General features: G+C 52.4%; 1 protein-coding gene across 32 annotated transcripts in view; it reads left to right on the top strand.

Moving 5' to 3' along the window:
- The window catches only part of TENM4 (teneurin transmembrane protein 4), a 2,118,216-nt gene that overhangs the window by 1,582,218 nt on the left and 517,197 nt on the right, over positions 1–18,801 (top strand). For 14 of the 32 annotated variants that reach the window (XM_051821785.2, XM_051821813.2, XM_051821764.2 and 11 more), the window contains one exon: positions 14,641–14,742. The exons of 8 other annotated variants lie outside the window; for them this stretch is intronic. In XM_051821785.2, the coding sequence (XP_051677745.2) occupies positions 14,733–14,742 (10 nt within the window). In that variant the 5' untranslated portion in view covers positions 14,641–14,732. Of the gene's footprint in view, positions 1–14,617; positions 14,743–18,801 lie in introns of all 32 variants that reach the window. 10 more of the 32 variants (XM_051821799.2, XM_070076074.1, XM_051821829.2 and 7 more) reach the window with 2 other exon arrangements.

Raw genomic sequence — 18,801 nt, 5'->3', positions numbered from 1 at the left:
CCAGAGAAAGAGAGCAAACAGAAAGTTCAAGGGTGCAAGGTACTGGGGCCACTCTGCTTAGGAGCGCAGCAACCCTACAGAAAGTGGTGGCTGTGGAAGGCATCGGCATGGAGAGCCGAGTGGGAAGTATAGACGGGTGAGAGGCAGGCACGGGTACAGAAGGCTACTGAAGCGTTTTCCCCCAAACAGCAGTGAGCATGTCGCCTTCCGATTTGGGCCATGGGACAGCGAGGGAGAAACCTGGGGACTTGCCTACTCCCGTAGCCTGTATCCTGTAACGGGGTCAGGTGATGTAATGGAGGTCTCGTGGCACCATTAGACCCCCCAGCTCACACTCATGGAGCAGTGCACGATGAATCCTTCCAGGGAGGTAGGTCTGCTCCAAATGCAACCACAGAAGCTTTGAGAAGACTGGCCCTCAGCCTTCAGGGTGGTGGTGTTGGCTCCTGTACGTTTTGTGAATGCAGAGGTGGAGGGCTCTGAACCTTGGGCAGCCCTGTATCTGGGCCAGCATAACCTCAGCTTGTCTACTGAAGGTACATCAAGGAAGTGGGGCAAGGGCATGGATGGGAGCCCTGCCAGCCTGCAGCCCTGCCTCCTTGCCAGTACAACCAGACTCACCATTTCCTGCCCTGCTGTCACCAGTGTTCCTGTCTTGCCTGACTGTGTCTCACTCTGCTCTGCCTGGAAACTGGGGGTCGGTCTCCCTGCACCACCTCTCCCAAGTGTGCTCGCTTCCCAGGTTCACCTGCAAACATGGCTCAAGTCCCCTGCTGCCCGCCCTCCTTGTCCCTGCCTCTGCCATCATCTAGACCAGGAGTGGGGAACCTTTTGTCTGTCAAGGGCCATTTAGATATTTATAACTTCATTTGCAGGCCCTACAAAATGATCAACTTGAAAAGTAGTCTGCTACAGATGTATTGTATTTCGGTTCCTGCCTGCGGTTGCCTTGGCAGGGCCAGAGCAAATGACCATACAAGGCACAGACCTTGTATGACCGAAAGGCTGGTTGTTCGCCACTCCTTCTCTGGACCCTTGCACCTGCCTCTCCCCTTCTGCCCCCATCTTCCCCGTGCTTACCAGTGAGCCTCGTGAAACATTCATTTTTGTCCCTGTGTCCAGCTGTCAGGCCTTGCATCCATCTATTAAATATTTGCTGAAGGAGGAGGATTAGCTCTGTCAGGAGTCGTGGGAGCCTTGGGATGCAAAGCTAGATAAGTAGGGTTCCAGCCTGTAGTGCTGAAGAGAGGGGTAACCAGTGCAGATGAAGGGCAGCCCAGGACGTGGTGTTGGGCCCTGGCTTTGGGGGAAGCTGGCAAGGGACCAGAACCCCGTGCCCCTAACCAAAGTCTGGCCTGCATTGCACATCCAGGAACTGGAAAGATCTGGCCAGATTTGAGGGGAGGGTGCTTGCTGGGAGGGCAGAGACCAAATCAGCTGTGCCTTGTTCTGCAGGGCTGGAATTGCATCGTGTTGGCAGTGGGGTGCCATGGACGGGTTAATCAAGGGAGAGCCAGGCACTGAGAGCTCTTAGCCACTCCACTCTCCTGACCTCATCCAGCCTCCTGGGGAGCTATTGTCCAGGCCCCCACTCTCACACATCACTGATGAGGCTCCAGTTTCTGGCCTGACACGCAAGGTCCTACCTGAACAACACTTTTATTCTCCAGCCACTGCTCAGCCCACAGCACACTCAGGGAAATTTTTCTGCTGTCCCCTCTGTGGCTTGCACAAGGTGTTGTGAGAGTTAGTGCCAGTCACTGGGCCTGGGCTGGCTCCATGCATGGAGAGCAGATTGTCTGGGGGTGCACAGAGCGACTCCAGCCTCCCTACCTCTGCCCATCCCTCCCGAGTGCTGGCTGGGGGCAGATCCTAAACAGACCAGCTGCTGCCCCTCGCTTTTCTAACCATCTAGTAAAGAAAAGGAAATCCCACCTGCTGGCGTTGTGGATGCTGACGGGGTCCCAGCAGCCCAGATTCAGGGGTACGGAAGAGGAGGGGTTCATGGTGTGGGCTTCAAGGCAGGGTTTCTTTGCCCGAAATTTCTGACCCCATTCCCCCCATCCTGCCTCCCAGCAGCCCTCACACTCCCCCCAGCCTCCCTTCAGGGCGCTTTACACAATTGTGCCTCTGCAGGAAGCACTGGAGAGCTGGGTGGGAGCCCTTGGCTACCTGAGCTTGGGTGAGGCATGTTTTCCTTGCCACCGTGAATGGCACGTGCACGGAGCCATGCCCTCTGCCTTGCATAAGTCTCAGAGCTGGGTGAAGCAAATGCCGGGGCAAATGTGAAGAGGTCCTGGAATTGTCACAAGGGCCCTGGGGGTAGATGTTGTGATCCCTGCTCTGCAGATAAGGAGAGAGATGATAAATTACTTTCCCAGGGGCACACAGCTGGGGACTGAGTGGCCCACATGTAGGCCCCTGCAGCTTGGGGTCAGGTCTATATTCATCCAGGAGGCGGGACATTGTGTCTATACAGTAGGTGCTAAATAAGTACAGTGGGCCCTCTCTATCCATGGATTGCACATCCACAGACTGAACCAAGTGTGGACAAAAAGTGTTTAAAGAAAAGCGGCACCAGTAGTGAACTCCTTGTCATTATTCCCTAAATAGTATGGTATAACAACTATTTACACATTTACATTGTATTAGGCATTACAGATAGAGTTGATATAAATGCAGAAGTAGAATTACCAGAGAGATGATTTCTTTCTCTCTTTCCCTCTCTCTCTCTCTGTCTCTCCCTCTCTCTTTTTCCCCCTCTCCCTCTCTCGATCCATCCCTTCCTTTCAAATTAAATAAATATATAAAAATAAATTTAAAAGTAAAAAGCTTACTAACTTAGGTATAACACTATCTTTTGCTCTAATTTGTATTTCTTTGATTACTAGAGAACATTTTCCCAAGTGTACATTCACTTGATAGGTTTCTTATATAACTGGTGCATGTCTGGTCCCCATTTACTTATTGGGATCCTAATAATTTTCTCATCAATTTCACCAGATCTTTCTAGAATGGCTGACGCTTTCCTATCTTCCATGCTACAAATATTTTTTCCAGTGGGATGTCATTTTTCCTTTATTTTCTTTTCCCTATATTATATAGAATTATAAAACAAAATGACTTTCCATTTATATTAAGTTGTCTCAGCAGCAGGCCAAAACCCCAGCCAGGGTTTGGGAGTGAGTTCCCCCAGGCAGCACACACCTGTTCCCCACCCTGGGCAGTCAGGTGGCTCAAAAGAAGCCTCCCAGACAGGCTTGGAGGTGAGAGCAGCCACAGAACTGTGGACCTGAGTCCCCAGGCTTTTGCGAGTCAGCCAGAAGACCAATCTGCATGGTGAGCGTGTGAGTGGCTGTCGGGGGGGGGGGGGTGGGGGTGGGGGGGGGGTGTACGCCGTCATCAGCCAGTTGTCCCCGGGTCAGAAAGCAGCAGGCCAGGGTGAGCTGCTGCTGTTGACAGCTGGAATGCCTTCAATTGGGCTTTATTTACATCCGGGGCTTTGCTGTCCATTTCTCAAGTGGTCCTCACAATGACACTAGCAGTGCTGCGGGCAATAATGTTCCCACTATCTGGGAAGGGAACAGAGGTTCAGAGAAATTCTTCAGTGTCCCCAGGCTAAGCACAGGCAGTGGCTGGAGCCTCTTGTAGGATGTGCTTCTGCCCTAGCAATCAAACCCTTGGGGACTATTGAGGGGGCAGTCTTGGCCGCCCAGTAATGAAGCAGGGATGGTATTCAGAGCCCGAAATTCAGGTCCAGAAAGAGAAGGGGTGCATCACAGTCTGGAAGCTCCTGGGCTCTCAGCTTCTGGAGAAGACCTTGCATAACACGCTGGAGGTGCTTTCCAGACACTCAGAGATGCTTCTGCAGAGAGGGTGGGGCCTGGCGGGAGGTACCATGGCTAACAGTGAGTGGTCGTTGGCCGTGGCTTCAATGCCACCTTCACTGCTGAGCCTTCTCCCACTAGACAAGACCCCATCCTTCCGCCAGAGTTTGTAGTCTACCTGAAGAAGTAGAGGACATACACAGATAGCCATGAGCTCTAGACATGTCATTCATTCAGCAGATACTAACAACAGTGTACCCACTCTGCCAAGCACTGTCTCATAGAAACTGTAAACACAACAGCCCAATATTCTGAAGCTTCCATTCCAGCAGAGGAGACAGACAATAAACCTGGTACCAACAGCCAGGCGCTCTAGCATCCCAGCATAGCTGGGAAGGAACAGGAAGGGACGGTGCCCCAGGGGGAAAGTGGGGAACAGTGCCATTTGAAGTGGTTCATCAGAGAAAGCTCCCTACAGGAGTTTATTCTGCGTGTACTAGGCCCTGCCTGCTAAGTGGAATTAAGCAAACAGCAAGTGCATAAGAATGAAGATACCAAAGGTGTGAGCATGCTTGAGAGATCACAGCAAGAGAAGAGGGAAGAATTCAAGACCTGGTGCTGGAGAGATCGGCTGTGGCCAGCACGTAAGGGCTGGGTGGTGTCCCGCAGGGCTAGGACACTTGCACCTGTGCAGATTTGGTGGTCACCCAGAGCATGTCTTCCATGGGTGCCTGTCTCTCATTGGCCGGTGGCCCCAGCAGCGATATAGTCATTGTTGAGATAACCAGGAAACAACTAAACACATAAGGACTCTCCCTACCAGTCACCCGTAACTCTATTTTATTATAGTCCCAGAGAAAAACCATCAGACAGATTCCAGTAGTGGGGCCTGATACAAAAACCTTCCCAGGTTTTTGGTTTCCCAAAAACCTTCCCCCAGACTGACAAGGTTATCAAAAACAAGCGACGTCTGAGAAATTGCCACAGCCAAGTGGAAGCCCAAGTTCACGTGATAGCCAAACATAGTGTGGTGGCCTGCCCAGGTCCTGGAACCTAAAAAAGCATTAGTGAAATCCAAGGAGATCTGATTAGTCTGTGGATGTTGGCGAATACTGAGACATCTGTGTTGGCTAATTAACATACAAGTTGTCCTAATACCAGGTGTTAATATCGGAGAAACTGGGTGCAGGCTACAGGGGGAACTCTACTGTCATCATAGATTTTTTTGGTAAATCTGTAACTATTGTAAAAAACTTGTTTATTTGAGAGGGAAGGAGAGGGAGAGAGTGAGGGAGTGAGAATTCTCCCATCTGCTGGTTCTCTCCCCAAATTCCCACACAGCCAGGGCTGGGCTGGGATAAAGCCAGTAGCCAGGAGCTCCATCCAGGTGTCCCATGTGGGTGGCAGCAACCCAACTACTTGAGCCATGGCTGCTGCCTCTCAGGGGGTGCACTTGATACCGGCATCCAGGTGTCAAAGCCAGGTACTTCGATATAGGACTTGGGCATCTTAGCTACCGGGCCACACACACCTGATGCTATTCTAAATATTTTATTATTTGAAAAATGAGAGCTGTTATAACCAAAATTGGGAGGAAGTTGGTGGGAAAACCTTTGTAACCCCCAGACTTCTTGGTTTTCCCATCTCTGGGAAGAGCGTGCTTTTCCATTCCTGTTTCTCTCCCGACAAATGTTTTCCGCTTCACGTGCATCCGTGTGGGTGGTCACGCAGGGCCTGAGACCGAGTCTGGTCCCGGAAAGGTTTCCACAGAGGTGAGGCACATGACAGTTCGTTAACAGCCCTGCTATTCCACACCTGGTGGTCATTTTCAGTTCCTGTGGGGGACGTTGGTTGGGGACACTTGGGTCAGTCAATAAAAGGCCACCTGTGACAAGGGCCTGGGCGGCAGCAGCAAGCAAATTCGCATGGCATCCAGAACCCCTGCCCTGACTGTGGGAATCTGACCTCTGCTGTGAACCTGACCCAGCCCCGAGGGGCTTCTCACATGGAGAGCTTACAAGTCTTTGTCCCTTCATTTCTGACGGGCTTTTTTGGCTCCTGTGTCTCTGTCTCAGCCCCAGCCCGCGTCCATCTGTTTACAGAGCCTACGATTCACATCCCAGTTCTCCTTTACTAATGAAGGAAGCGCTGTCTCTCAGTACTCACTAGCATGCTCCTGCTCCCATCCTGCTCAGTGAAAGATGACTGTCTCTGCTCCTTGAGGCTGGAGAGACACTGATGCCAGGAGATGTCCCCGAACCAGAAGCTGGGCCAACCCAGCGGGAGCCTCAACCGTTGTGTAGGGTGCCTGTCAGGACCTGCACATAGACAGTATGTGGCCACTGCCAGGCATCTTGTCTGCCAGGCATCTTGTCTGCAAGGCAGCAGGGGGACAGAGACCCCAGCCGCTGTCTTCTCACCTTTTTGCTGATGCAAAACCTGCCCAGAAGCCAGAAAGCAAGCCAGCCTGAGAAACGTAGTCCCCTAGGAAACAGAGCAGAAGGGGGCAGTGTCGGGGATGGATCTGCGAGCAGACACAAATGACAAAGTGTCCCTCCTGTCTTCCCACTCCAGCCTTGGTTCAAGGCTGAGCTGGCCTCCACACGTTCCGGAAACTGCCTGCTCTTTTCCAATTCTCTGGTCAAGGTGTAGCTGGCAGCTTGGTAAAGGGGTCCTGTGCTGTGTGATCTGGCTAGAGTAGATGAGGTGAAGCCAGGGTGGCCTGTTCCTGAGCGAGGGCAGTGGACTCTGCAACACCCAGTAGTCACTGTACCTTGCACTTGGAGTAATTGCCATCCCTGGCTTTAGGAGAGGAACATTGTATCTTTTGAGGAACATTGTCTCTTTTGTAGACTCTTCACGCTACAGTGGTTCTGCTCCTTGTTACAACAGTAGCAGCGCCCAAGGCTCAGCTATACCTTGAGCAATTATTTTCTGCCGTAGGAGACCAAGCCCATCCCCCACCATCCAGTGGAGCCCTTGTTCAGTGATAACTCCAGAGGAGCTGCCTCCAGTTCTGCCCCAGCCTGCCTGTCCTGAGCTCGCCTTCTGTTTCCTTTGCCAGCTGGGAATCCTGGCTGCCGGCGTGGGAGCTCTGGACAGAAGTGAATGTGGAATGGAAAAATCCAAGGACAGAGCAAGAGAAACAAAGGCCCCTAAGTTTGTGCAGCCAAGAAAATAACATCAAGTGTGATGAAGGATTCGGGCTGGGCTTTCTGGTTTTGTTTTGAAGCCTTTCAAGGGGCCAGGCCTGAAGTTGTGTTTGGATTGGGAAGAAAGGCAGAGGAGAAGCCTTTTCATATTGTATTATGGCTGTTCCTGGATTAAAGGAAACACTGAGAGAATTACATTGCGGACGGAGGCTGGCGCAGGCAGGCAGGAGGGCCCAGGCTCTTACCAGAGCAGGTTTGGACAGCCTGGGAGTCAGTGGCTGGCATGGCCTTCAGTCCACAGTCTGGCACATTCAGCATCACTTGGAGCCACTGCTAATCTTGATGGCAATGTTAATTATTACACATTCATTACAGTGTTAGTTAGGATCATTGGTTCAAAGTGACAGAAACCCCCAACATTGTAGCCAGAACCGAAGGACTTGCTGCCGTCACATAGAATCCAAGGAGGAGTCAAACGTTCACCCAGAGCCAAGCAGGGATGTGTGGAACTGTTGAGGAGAGTGGTGACTCTGGTAAGACTTGCTCTGCCGCTTGCCAGCACTCCGGGCTGCTCCGGGCTGCAGGCTACTCGTTCTTTGCCCGCAGAGCCGCTCGCCCCTCCTTGTGACCTTCCTGAACACCACGAGCATGAGAGGTTCCAGCAGTGGAAACTTGCTGCCTCCCAGATCTAGCGAGTAAGCATCTGAGGTCAGGTGTCACCAGGGCCATGTGTCCCCAAAGGTCCCAGGCCTGCCTCCTGGCTTCTGGTAGGTTCTTGGCTTCTGACAGCCATCACATGGCACTCTCCCTTTGTCTCCAGGTCCCCCCTGACCTCAGGGCCTTCCTTAAACTTGGTTTCCACTGTCAAGATGCTGCCTCTAGTAGAGTCCCATTCTGGGCTCCTGGGGACATCATACAACCCATAACACCCACATGGCCACCCATAGCTCTCAGCGCAGGCAGTTACAATTTTCACTGATTCATACTGCATTCTTTGTGCCTTCCTGTTTTCAAAAATCCCAGAAGGGTTCTAACTGGTGTGTCTCTGATCAGGTCCCAGGGTCCTCCAGGGGAGCAAGGGGTGCCCAGCCATGTCCAGGGGCCAGCCCTGAGTTGACTGATACTAGCATGGCAACTGGAGCCAACCCTGAGCCGACTGACATTAGCAAGGCAGCTGATCCTTTAAAGCTGGGACAGTTCTCTTAGGACCCCCGTGTCTGTTTGAGCTGCTAGGTGCCAGGCCCAGATCACCCCCAAACCACAGTGCCTCATAACAGCATAGTCCACATGCTCTACAGGTAGCCAGGGTGGAGGAAGGGAGGGGCCGCCACTCATGAGCGTGCCCAGGGACCTGGCTGATTAAACCATCCCAGCTGATCACCGTCACGTAGGCACGGTGATCTGGAGGGGCTGGCCCTGGCTGTCAAGTCTCCCACATGAACGTGGCACAATCCTACTCACCACTCACTGGGCGCATCTAGTGGCATGATCCTAGGAAGGTGTGTAGTCCCACTGTGTGCCTGAAAAGAGCAAGCCAGATGGAATCAGCAAACAGCAGCCATGTGACGGGAGCAGTGGAGAGGTTCTCAGGAGCGGGGTGGCTTCAGCAGAATGGGGCGGGGCATCCCAAGCCAAGGAGAGAGCGCTAGGAAGACAGCAGAAGTCAAAGCCCTGGGTCATGCAGGGGCCCAGGGGGAGTGGCAGGGCCAGGGCCAGGCTGGAGGGAGAACAGGACTTCTGCTTCTTGGAAGGAGATAGAGGCAACAGAAGGGTGGCAGGCAAAGAACAGCAGGGTCAGAGGGTGCCTCAGGACAGTGCTGGCTGTGTGATGGCGTAGAGGAGGGAATTGAAGGGCTTGGCACTGGGGCGGCGGCCGCGTCCCCTGGGGAGTCGGTCATAGAGTCGCAGGCCTGGTGGCTGTTGGGCATGGGAGTGTATCAGTTGTGATGGAACAGCTGAGGTGGCCTTGTGGACATGCCTGCATCTGTGCTGGCTCCTGAGGGACAGCCAGAAGAGGGGCCAGTGACCGTGGAAGGAGGGGAAGCCAGGCAGCTGATGCCACAGCCAGGCAACAGCTCAGAGGCAGCGCTTTCAAACGCACAATTTTTGCTGGTGCGCTTGAAGACCTTTCTCTTTTTTTCAAAATTTATTTATTTAAAAGGCAGAGTTAGAGAGAGAGAAAGTGAGAGAGATCTTCCATCTGCTGGTTTACTTCCCAAATGGCCACAAGAAGCCAGGACTGGGCCAGACCAAAGCCAGGAGCCAGGAGCTTCTTCCAGGTCTCCCACATGGGTGTAGGGACCCAAGCACTTAGGCCATCTTCTCCAAATGCAGCTCCCAGGTGCATTAGCAGGGAGCTGGAACAGAAGTGAACCATCTGGGACTCAAACCAGCACCTACGTGAGACGCCGGCATTGCAGACGGTGGCTTCACCCCCTGCGCCACAGCTCCAGCCCCTGCTCCGAGGGTTTAAAGGTGGACATTGCTTAAAGGAAAGGGATCAGATACTTCAGAGATGCCAGGGCGTCATCGGGGTGCTGTTTCACACAATGTCTTTCTCGAGGAAGCTTGCCGCAATGCTGTCTCTGTAACTGGCGCTCTTTCTCTGGTGAGAGCCCAGTATCTTCCCCCTTGCTCCCATTCCACCTTCTCTGACTGAAGAGTTTTATGGTCGAATGGATCCCCAGCTGTTGCCAAGGTGAGGCTGCAGGTGGCTCAGCACTCAGCAGCACACCTGCGACCAACTGGGGCGCCATAGCTGGCCATGGCTAACACTGACAGTCGCTGTGTGTCCACAGAGAAGAGCCTCAAGAGACAGAGCCACCAGAAGGGGGCCAGGGGGCTCTAGCCAAGCTTCCCTGCCCAGCAGAGAGGGTACATGTTCCCCATGACATGTCCACGGGAGGCTGTCCCCACCCACTGAAAACCTGGGACAAAAGCCCTGTGTGCCTTCATGGATGAGGATGCCCTGGAAGAGCGCATAAGACCGTCGGCTGCCTTTATTTCCCCCTGTGTGCCTTAAAAAGCTGCAGCTGCTCACCGCACAGCCTTCCATGGTACCACATGGCTCACGAGCTGCTCTCGCCCACTCAGGGCAGAGAGAAGGTGAGCTGGGAGGGAAAGCGGCCAGGTGAGGGCAAGAGTTTCCACCTGGCTCTGTCTTGAGCCACGCATTCTGGCATCTTCGACTCATTCTTGGGCTCTGTGAAGGGGTGCTGATCTGTGTACATAGCTGAGGCTCCTGGTGAGTGTGTGTGTGTGTGTGTGTGTGTTGTTTTCTCTTTAATCTGAAAATTGGTCTGTGAATCTACCAGCAGCAGCTGCAGCTGCCATAATTAAAATGAAATAACCTGCTTCCTGCAGTCCTCAGGGAGAAAGGCTTACAAGATCCATATTGCAAAGGACCTGGGGAATGTGGGGAATCTTCTCTTCGCTCCCTGTTCACTTGCAACGAGTTGCCCGGCTCTGCTTTTCTCTGGAGTCAGGGGAATAAAACAGAATTAACCTTCGCCAAGCATTGATTCCAACCCCAGGCACTGGGCTGTGTTCTGCCAACTGCACCAGTGTGGATTTGAGTCCGATCTTGATACTTCATTCTTTTTGCTGGGTCACATCCTCTTCCGGTATCCTGTCGGATCCCTGATCTGTCACTCTGGTCAGGTTCTGTCCTGAGGCCTTGGAGGACTGGCGTAATTAAGATGTTATCGAATATGTTGGCACCCATGATGGGCTTGGATTAGAAGCAAAAGTGCCTAGCACAGTAGCAAGGTGGAGTATTTTGTGTGCTAATGATTTGCATGAGCAGGAGATGGTTTTCCGAAGACTGATGTTGCTTCAATCACTCTTCAAACCAGGCTAGGAATATAAACTCCATGAAGAACTGCGGTGCTGCAGGTTGTTTGGTTCTCAAAATCAGGCAGCCACAGTAGAGAGACAGCAACGGTGCCGGGGGTGGAAGAGACCGCGGGCAAGGTCTTGAAGCGGCTCCCGGTGTGGTGGAAGAGAAAACTGTGAAGTAGAGAGCTTCAGAAACATGGGTCACCAGGGTGGGATCGAGGGTGTGAATGGCTTGCCATGGTTTTGGCATTCTGTCCCTTTGTGCAAGCGGTCACTGTGAGAAGGAGAGTACCCTCGCTGAGAAAACAAGGCCCAGGGTGTCGAACCTGCAAAGCAAGAAGAGGGTATCTGACATTCTGATGTGTGTTCTGAGGGTCTGGGGCTTCGTCTCTGGTCCACTCTGTCAAGGAAACAGTGGCCCAAGGCCACAGAGCTGTGACTGAGGCAGAGGTGATGGACCCCACTCTGTTTTTGCTTCCCAAGTCCCTGCTCTGGCCACTGCTCTGGGCTTCCTTGATTGTCAGGCATACAGCACAGCTGTCACCCTGTCCTGTGTTTACAATGAAGTATTGTTTTATTCTTAAAAATAAATTGTACTAGCAGGTGTCTTGGGGGGAGTGGCTCGATCCCCGCCCCGCCCCCCTCAGGCTGCAGGTGTGGTGATGAGTCCCGAGTGCATTCAGTCCTCTGGTGATCCTCCCGCACAGTGAGGTCAGCCCACAGCACGGACACACTGGGTAGCTCCCTGGCAGGTTCCCGTGTGCCCAAAAAATGTGCCCTGGGTTTCTGGCTCCACTGTTCCTGTTCCTGTGGCTCAGTGCAACAGCCAAGGACAAAAGCAAGCGCTCTCTACCACAGAGCTGGCTGCTTTCCTGCTACCTTTGGAAGTTTCTGTGCTGTTTGGGACCCAAGTGAAGGCTGGCACGTGGTTGCTTTGGGGGAAGCTGACATGGCCAAGGCACCCTGCATCTCATTCTACCTGGGCTCTCCCTAACAGCAATGCTGCAAAGAGCAGGCTGCACACCCCCGGGCAGGCAGGAGGAGCGCTGGGAGAGGAGGACAGGTGTGCCGGGTAGACAGATATCATGGGCACTGTCACAGCATGCTTTATGGCTCACCCAGAGAAGACAAGAGCCAGGTGTAGCTCTTATTGGCACAGCTGCCTCGCCTCTCTGCAGCTTCCTTTTCTCATCTACAATTCAGGGCTGCCACCTCCTGCGATTGTCCAGAGGGTTAAATGAGATGCAAGCGCCTGACAGCCTGCCCAGGACTGGGCACACAATTAGGAGTTTCCCGCCCCAGGCACCTGCTCTTTCAATTCCTACTGCTCATGGCCTGTCAACTTCATTTTCCTAGAGCAGATCTCCAGTGATGGCCCATCTCTACTTGACAGCTCCTGGGGGTTTCCTCTTACTCCCTGAATAATGGCTACATTCTCCAGTCTTGCACTTAGGGCCCTGTCTTTTGCGGTCCACCTCCCCTATCAGGTGGGATGTCACCTGCTTCCCTCTGCTCCGGCTAGATGCTCTGGAAGGCTGAGCCAGGCACTCATTCTTCCCATGCTTCCACCTTCCATGCCCTCACTGTCTCCCATTGAGTACCCCGCCCTGTCTGCAGGCCAGCCCATCTCATACTGTCTCTGGTAGGGGGCTGAGCATAGGCAAAGCACAGTCCAGGGAATACCCCACCCCCGATTTGTCAGCCTCCTCTGGCCTCTAGCATCTTATCTCTACAAAGTAACCAAGTGCTAATTTCCTTGCAAGAAGGCAGAATTTGGGAGTCATCGGTGTATCCTGCACAGTTCCTAATGCCCAGTGTATGAATAAGTGAATGAGTGAATGAATGGATGCCATAACCCCTCCCTAACTGGGATCCCCTCAATAGAATGCTAACTTAGAAATGCTCCTAAAACTTTCTCAGCAACTCTTGAATCTTGCGGTTCAGTAACAGTCATTGTGCTACTTGAATGGGGGTGCCTTGGAGAAGAGGGGATCCTGGGATGAGAACTGGAAAGGAAAGAGATAGAAGGGGAGGAGTTAAGGGTTTCCCTGAGGGCTTGGCAAAGGTGAAGGCAGAAGAGCAGTCAACACTACTTGGGCAGCTTCGTCGAGAGCAGAGGGAGGAGAAGGTGCGGCCTTAGCCTGGAGCCCACAGGGCAGAGTGTGTTGTAGGGACCTGGCCAAGGAATGAGTTTGAGAAGCACCTGCAGAGTTTTCATCTGTACAGGAAACCTCAGAATCCTTAGATACGGACTGCGGCAGGCAAAGCCAGCAGCTCCCAGGCCTGAAATCCAGGAGGCCCTGGGCTCTTGGCAAGAGGAAATGCCTCTTACTTTGCCCATTGTCAGAGCTGAGCAAGACCGGTCCCTCTCCCCGAAACCTGGCAGATAAGCTTCCAGTGAACAAGGCGTGGTAAATAGAGTTACAGGGATAGCAGTCCGTAAGTGAGTCCTCTCCTGCACTGTGTGCTGCTTATTTGTTGTCTTAGTGAATTTAACATGACTTTTAAGGGCTTGGTTTCCCTCCTAACTTTGTCCCATTAACTCTACCGTAGCCCTTCTGGCCTTCTACCCTGGGTGTTGGGATGGACCCCCTGCCCTGGCACAGACCCTGTGTCTCTGCCTGACCAAGGGGGTTCTCTGTGTTTAGAAGAACCAGGTTTACAGTAGGGAAACCTGTGAAATGCAAATGAAGCCAGCCAACTTTCACACATCGGAAAATTTTATTTTAAGTGGGAAGTATCCATCTTCCAGTAGACAGTGGATTCTTTCAGCTGGGTTTCTGGGTGTATTTGGCAATTGTGTGCTCAGGGAAATTCTCCAGTGATGACTCTTTTAAAACATCTCAGATGCCTAAGTGGATCCTTCTGGTCTTTTGTGGACAAAGGCCTGTGGCAGTAATATATGTATTTGTGGCAGGAAGGGGCCTGGAGTCTGTGAGGGCCTGTGTTCAAATCCCAGGTCATCCTCTGGCGGTGACCTGATGCTAATGAATTAAAAACTTTGAGCTCCCCCACCCCACCCCCTGCCACCACTTACGCTTCTTTGAGAGGGATGAGATTTCTTGCATTCATTCTTGCAGCCTGTATTATTATCTCCATGGTTACCCGAGAGGGGGAGGTGGCTCATAGTCATAGTTGTAGCTTCCTGGGAGCAGAAAGGACCAACTCACAGATGAGGAAACAGAGGCTGGATGAGGGGTGGTGCGGGTGGCGGGGGGGATAGAACCCATGTGGTGCCTTGCGGGAAGAACTGGCCCATTTCACAGAGCAGGACACTGAGGTTCAGAGAGGCGAGATGACCTGCCTATGTGCCTGCTGAACCTGCAATAGGACTGCCACAGTCCACACCCCTAAGCGTGTACCTGCGCTCTGTTCCCCATTCATGTGCATCCCAGCATGCAGTCAATCCTTTGGCCCTCACACACTCAGTTCTCTTCTGCTCCATGCCCTGTGCGGTGCATCAGAGTTGTCAAGGGGACTGATCAGCAGTCCTTGACTGGAGGGGTTCGGTCCACTTGAGAAAACACCCAAGAAAATGATGACTGCAAGCCAAGGCTGTTGCCCCATGCTCATAGCGCAGGACCGGTGGAGAAGAGAGGAAGGTATCCCTGAGCCTCCTGGGAAGGCTGTGTAGCAGCAGAGCTTGTGTGGGGTCTGCAAAGGGGTCAGGTCCCCACCTGCTTTTCTCTGCTGCTTGTACTAGGGACGGCCCCATCTCCTGCTGGTGTGTGCCTGCAGTGACTGCTAGAGAGTGAGCTCGGTGAGCATGGGTTAGAGCACCTTCCCATCTCGCCCGCTCAGGTCTGTGTTCTCTGCTCCAGCAGAAGGGGTCCCGCCTCGTCCTCCAGGATCTGATGGCCTTGACGACAGGGCTGCAGGGCCGCTGGTTGCTGCTGACTCTTCGGAACGTGCTGACATGGAGGCAGGTCAGTCCCTTGTCTTGCTCTGCTTTTCTGCCATCAGCTGCAAAACTGTGGTCTCAATGAGAAATGCCATCTTGCAGTCTGAAATCGTGCATGCTTTTTGGCTGGAGGCTTTTGCCATTGGGCAGCATGGGAAGTAGAGGACATGAGGCCAAAGTGGAGGTGGCCTTTAGGGGGAGCAGGAGGCTGCTGGAAGCCAGCACTGCACTAGTAGCCCATGTGGTGGGAGGGCAAGACAGGCAAGGTTAGATGTCTAGCCAGGGGTGTGATGGGAGTGCTCTTAACAGGCAAGGCTGGGGCCACAAGAGAAAGTTCTGGCCATCAGGGCTGTCCTAGGGTCCTGGAGACCAGGATGCAGGGCCTGGAGAGTGGGGATTACATCTGGAGCTGAGCAGAGGCAAAGTTGAGAATGGGGCAGACAGGTGGTATAGAAAGCAGCATTTCTTTATATGGCTGTGCAGAATAGCAGTGATCAACATGGCAGGGCACTCCTGTGTTATGTGGGAGAAGTGGAGTGATGCTCTGAGCAAGAGAAGGGACATAGCACAGAGGGGTACAACAGTAAATGGAGGCTGACTCTAACACAATAGGCTGCAGAAGCAGCAGAAGAAGCTGAGGCTGAGGGAATGAACCCCTTGTTGGAGACGGATGACCTTTGAACCTCCTGTGGCAGCGAGGTGTACCTCCAGCCAGCCTTGCAAGGAAAGGGATGGTCCTGTTAGGCTCACTGATGCTGCAGCAGTAAATGCACTCCAGAAAGACTGTGGCCAACATGGCAACGCTTTCTTCCCTGCTCATCATGTTCTGCTCCATGCAGTGACTCAGGGGCCAGGCTGACTGAAGCTCTGACAGACTTGAGGTGTATTGCAACAGGGGAGGAGGTGGCAGGAAGGTATTGACTCTTAAAGATTTTAGTCCAGAAGTGACACACTACCCATGGTCCTCCCTGATTTCTAGGGCCCTGGCAAATGTGGGCAACACGCGGGTATTTGATGAGTCCTAACCACCTCTTCCACGGTAGATGTTATCATTTGCATCTCACACATCAAACGATGGAGCTCAGAGAACTGCATTATCTCATCCGAGTTCTCCCAGCTGAGCAATGCTGGAGCCTGCACCTTACATGACTTGTGATCTGACTGTATTTTGAGTTGTCCAATGAAGAGGTACCTTAACACAGGACCAGCTTCGGGTGATACTTTGGGGAGAAAACAAGGAACAAAATACAAAGGGAGTCCCTGCTGTCTCCCCGAAGGTCACACAACCACACACTGAGGTCAGTGCCCTGCAGGATAGACAGATAGTGCTCTGGGGAGACCACTTAAAAGTTCCTAGCATTTCCTGTAGAGGGGCAGGTCTGGATCACCTGACTGAGGCAATGTGCCAAGTGCTTGATTGACATGTTTCATTCAACTCCCACAACCCAGTGAAGCATGTTTGTGACCCTGTTTTTCAAAAAATAGTTGTACATATTTTTAAAGATTTAACTTTATTTGAAAGGCAGAGAGAAAGTGAGAACCAGAGTGAGAGTGAGAGTAAGAGAGCAAGAAAGAGAGAATGAAAGAGAGATTTTGTATCTCCTGATTCACTCCCCAAATGCCTATGATAGTCAGGGCTGGGCCAGGCAGAAGTCAGGAGCCCAGAGCTCAGTCCAGGTCTCCCACATGTGTGGAAGGGCTCCAAGTACTTGGGTCATCATCTACTGCCTTCCCAAGCACATTAGCAAGGAGCTGAATTGGAAGCAGAGAAGCCAGTACTCAACAAGTCACTCTGATGTGGAATGTGGGCATCCCAGGCAATGATGTAACAGCTGCACCAAGCACCCATCCCATCACAACTCCACTTTTAAGATGAGAAACTGAGTTGCATTTAGCAAGGTTAGCAAGTTGCTGAAGATCCACTCTTCAACCCTTCTTTGCTTGCTTGCAATGAGGACATAAAAGCTAACAATGCGAAGCTGATGGAATCTGACCCTCACTGCATCTAAACCCAGGGAACGTGATCGCCTCTTCCTCCTCTAAATCCCTCTGCATCTGGGTCTGTCTTTGCCTACTGCCTGAAGCCCTGCAAGTGTTACAGCTACAGGATCACAGCTTTCTGCTGTGATTGGTGATTGGTAGGCTAGGGTGGGGCAGATCTCCTGGCTCAGAGACACATGCCACGCCTCCCTGAGTTGGAGCTGCCCATGTAGCAAGACCCAGGTTTTGCTGCACTCATCTCAATATGGGGAGATGAGACATTTGGCAAAAGTGTTAGGCTATTGGGTAGCAGGATCTACCCAGGATCTACCCAGGATCTACCCAGGATCTGGCAGGATGGGGTGGGTCCTGAACCTTGGTGCAGCTGGGTTCTTCTGTCTGGAATGTTCTCTATTTTTTTGGAATGTTCTCTTTTTTAAAAAAAAAATCTCATGCCCACTCCCTCCCCCCATCCTGCCTCTGTTCTCTGTGCTGTTTTCACAACAACCCATCACTTCTCTCCCTTCTTCAGCCCTGTGACCACCTCCTCTGTCTCTGCTCCGGTCCAAGTCACCATCTCTGATGGGATGCTCCCTGGGTGATCTACTTCCCCCTTTCTCTGCTGTCTGACCCAGAGAATTGGGGAAAGCAGCACTCAGATCCCTTCACTCCTGTGCACAACACCCTCCCCTGGCTCCCGTGGTTCCTTCCACCTGCCAGGACCTACTTGATTGGCCCCTGTTTCCTGTCTAAATCCAGCTCTCCACACACCCTTCACTCATACTGTGGACCTCAAACATACTCCTTAGGACCTAAGGCAGGAAAAAAGCCTATCTCCAGTCTTGGGCAAATGCCTTCAGGCAGCGGAGCAGCAGTGAACAGACCTAGAAGTCATCATCCAAGTGAGCAGAGCACCAGGGTTCACTCCCAGGGAGCTACCGGGGACCAGAGTTGTGGCAAGGCAGAGAGAGCATGGTGGGGCAGGAAGGGACCTGCCCAACCACTTGTGCAAAGGAGCAGTCCACCCCCTTCAGATCTTCCAGGCTGCCCCCTCTATTTGAACTTTCCTAGGTGGCATTTGTCTCTGCCTGACACATTATCAGGTACTCAGTAATTGTCCATTCTCTGTCATCACCCCTTAGAACATAAGCCCCACAAGGGCAGGGGCCTGCTTTATGTTGTTCCCTGCTGTGGTCTTACTCCTGGAACAATGTCCAGCACACAGCAGTAAATACAGACTGACCTAACTGACTGACTGACTGAATGAATGAAGATGTAGTCCAACAATAGATTCTTTATTGTTACTTGCATCCATGCTCCTATCCAAGCCTTTCTGCCTTTACTTGTACACTGTGCCCTCTCTGGAAGGCACCCACTGACCATCTCCTCCCACCCTACCCATGTTCTTCTCTCTGCCTACCCAAGGGTGAGTTCCTATAACACGTTACATGGGCATTATCCATCCATCCATCCATCCATCCATTCCCATGAACCTGGGGGTTTTCAGGGCAAGAATGGTCCTGGTCTTTGAACCCCAGTGCCTGGAATACGAGGGGTCAGTTACTGTTCGTTGTTCTGAATTGAGTGGACCAGAGCACCATGTCGACCTGCTGCTGATGGGCCCCTTCCCCTCCTTGGCATGTCTCCTTCACCTGCAAACAGGAGGAGGCAGGGCCCTTGTTGCCAGCTCAGCCTCTTCCTGCCTAACGCCTGCTTTGGAGATCAGGAAGATGAGGTAAATGGGACACTAATGAAATTCAGTGAGAAACGGAAATTGGGAGGTGTTGCAAACACCATGGAGGAGGGAGACATGTTTTAAAAGGACCTCTCCAGGGTCAGGGAAGGAGCAAGTGGGGGATAGAAAGAGCTCTGGCGTTAACTTCCTGCCTATGTGCCTGCTGAACCTGCAATAGGACTGCCGCAGACAGTCCCACCCCTAACATCTGTGGGGTGACCTGTAGGAGTCACCTTAGCTCCAGGGGCTTCACTTTCCAGTCTTTAAATTAGGAGCCTTTTCATTGAAGGACTCATTTATTTATGCATGCCCCTCCCACCTCCACCCTTGCCAAGAAGAATTTGAGTAAACTAACAATTTTAATTAATT

The sequence above is a fragment of the Oryctolagus cuniculus genome, chromosome 1 (genome assembly GCF_964237555.1).
Source record: "Oryctolagus cuniculus chromosome 1, mOryCun1.1, whole genome shotgun sequence".
NCBI lineage: Eukaryota > Metazoa > Chordata > Mammalia > Lagomorpha > Leporidae > Oryctolagus > Oryctolagus cuniculus.
This window is presented reverse-complemented; position numbering and strand designations above follow the sequence as displayed.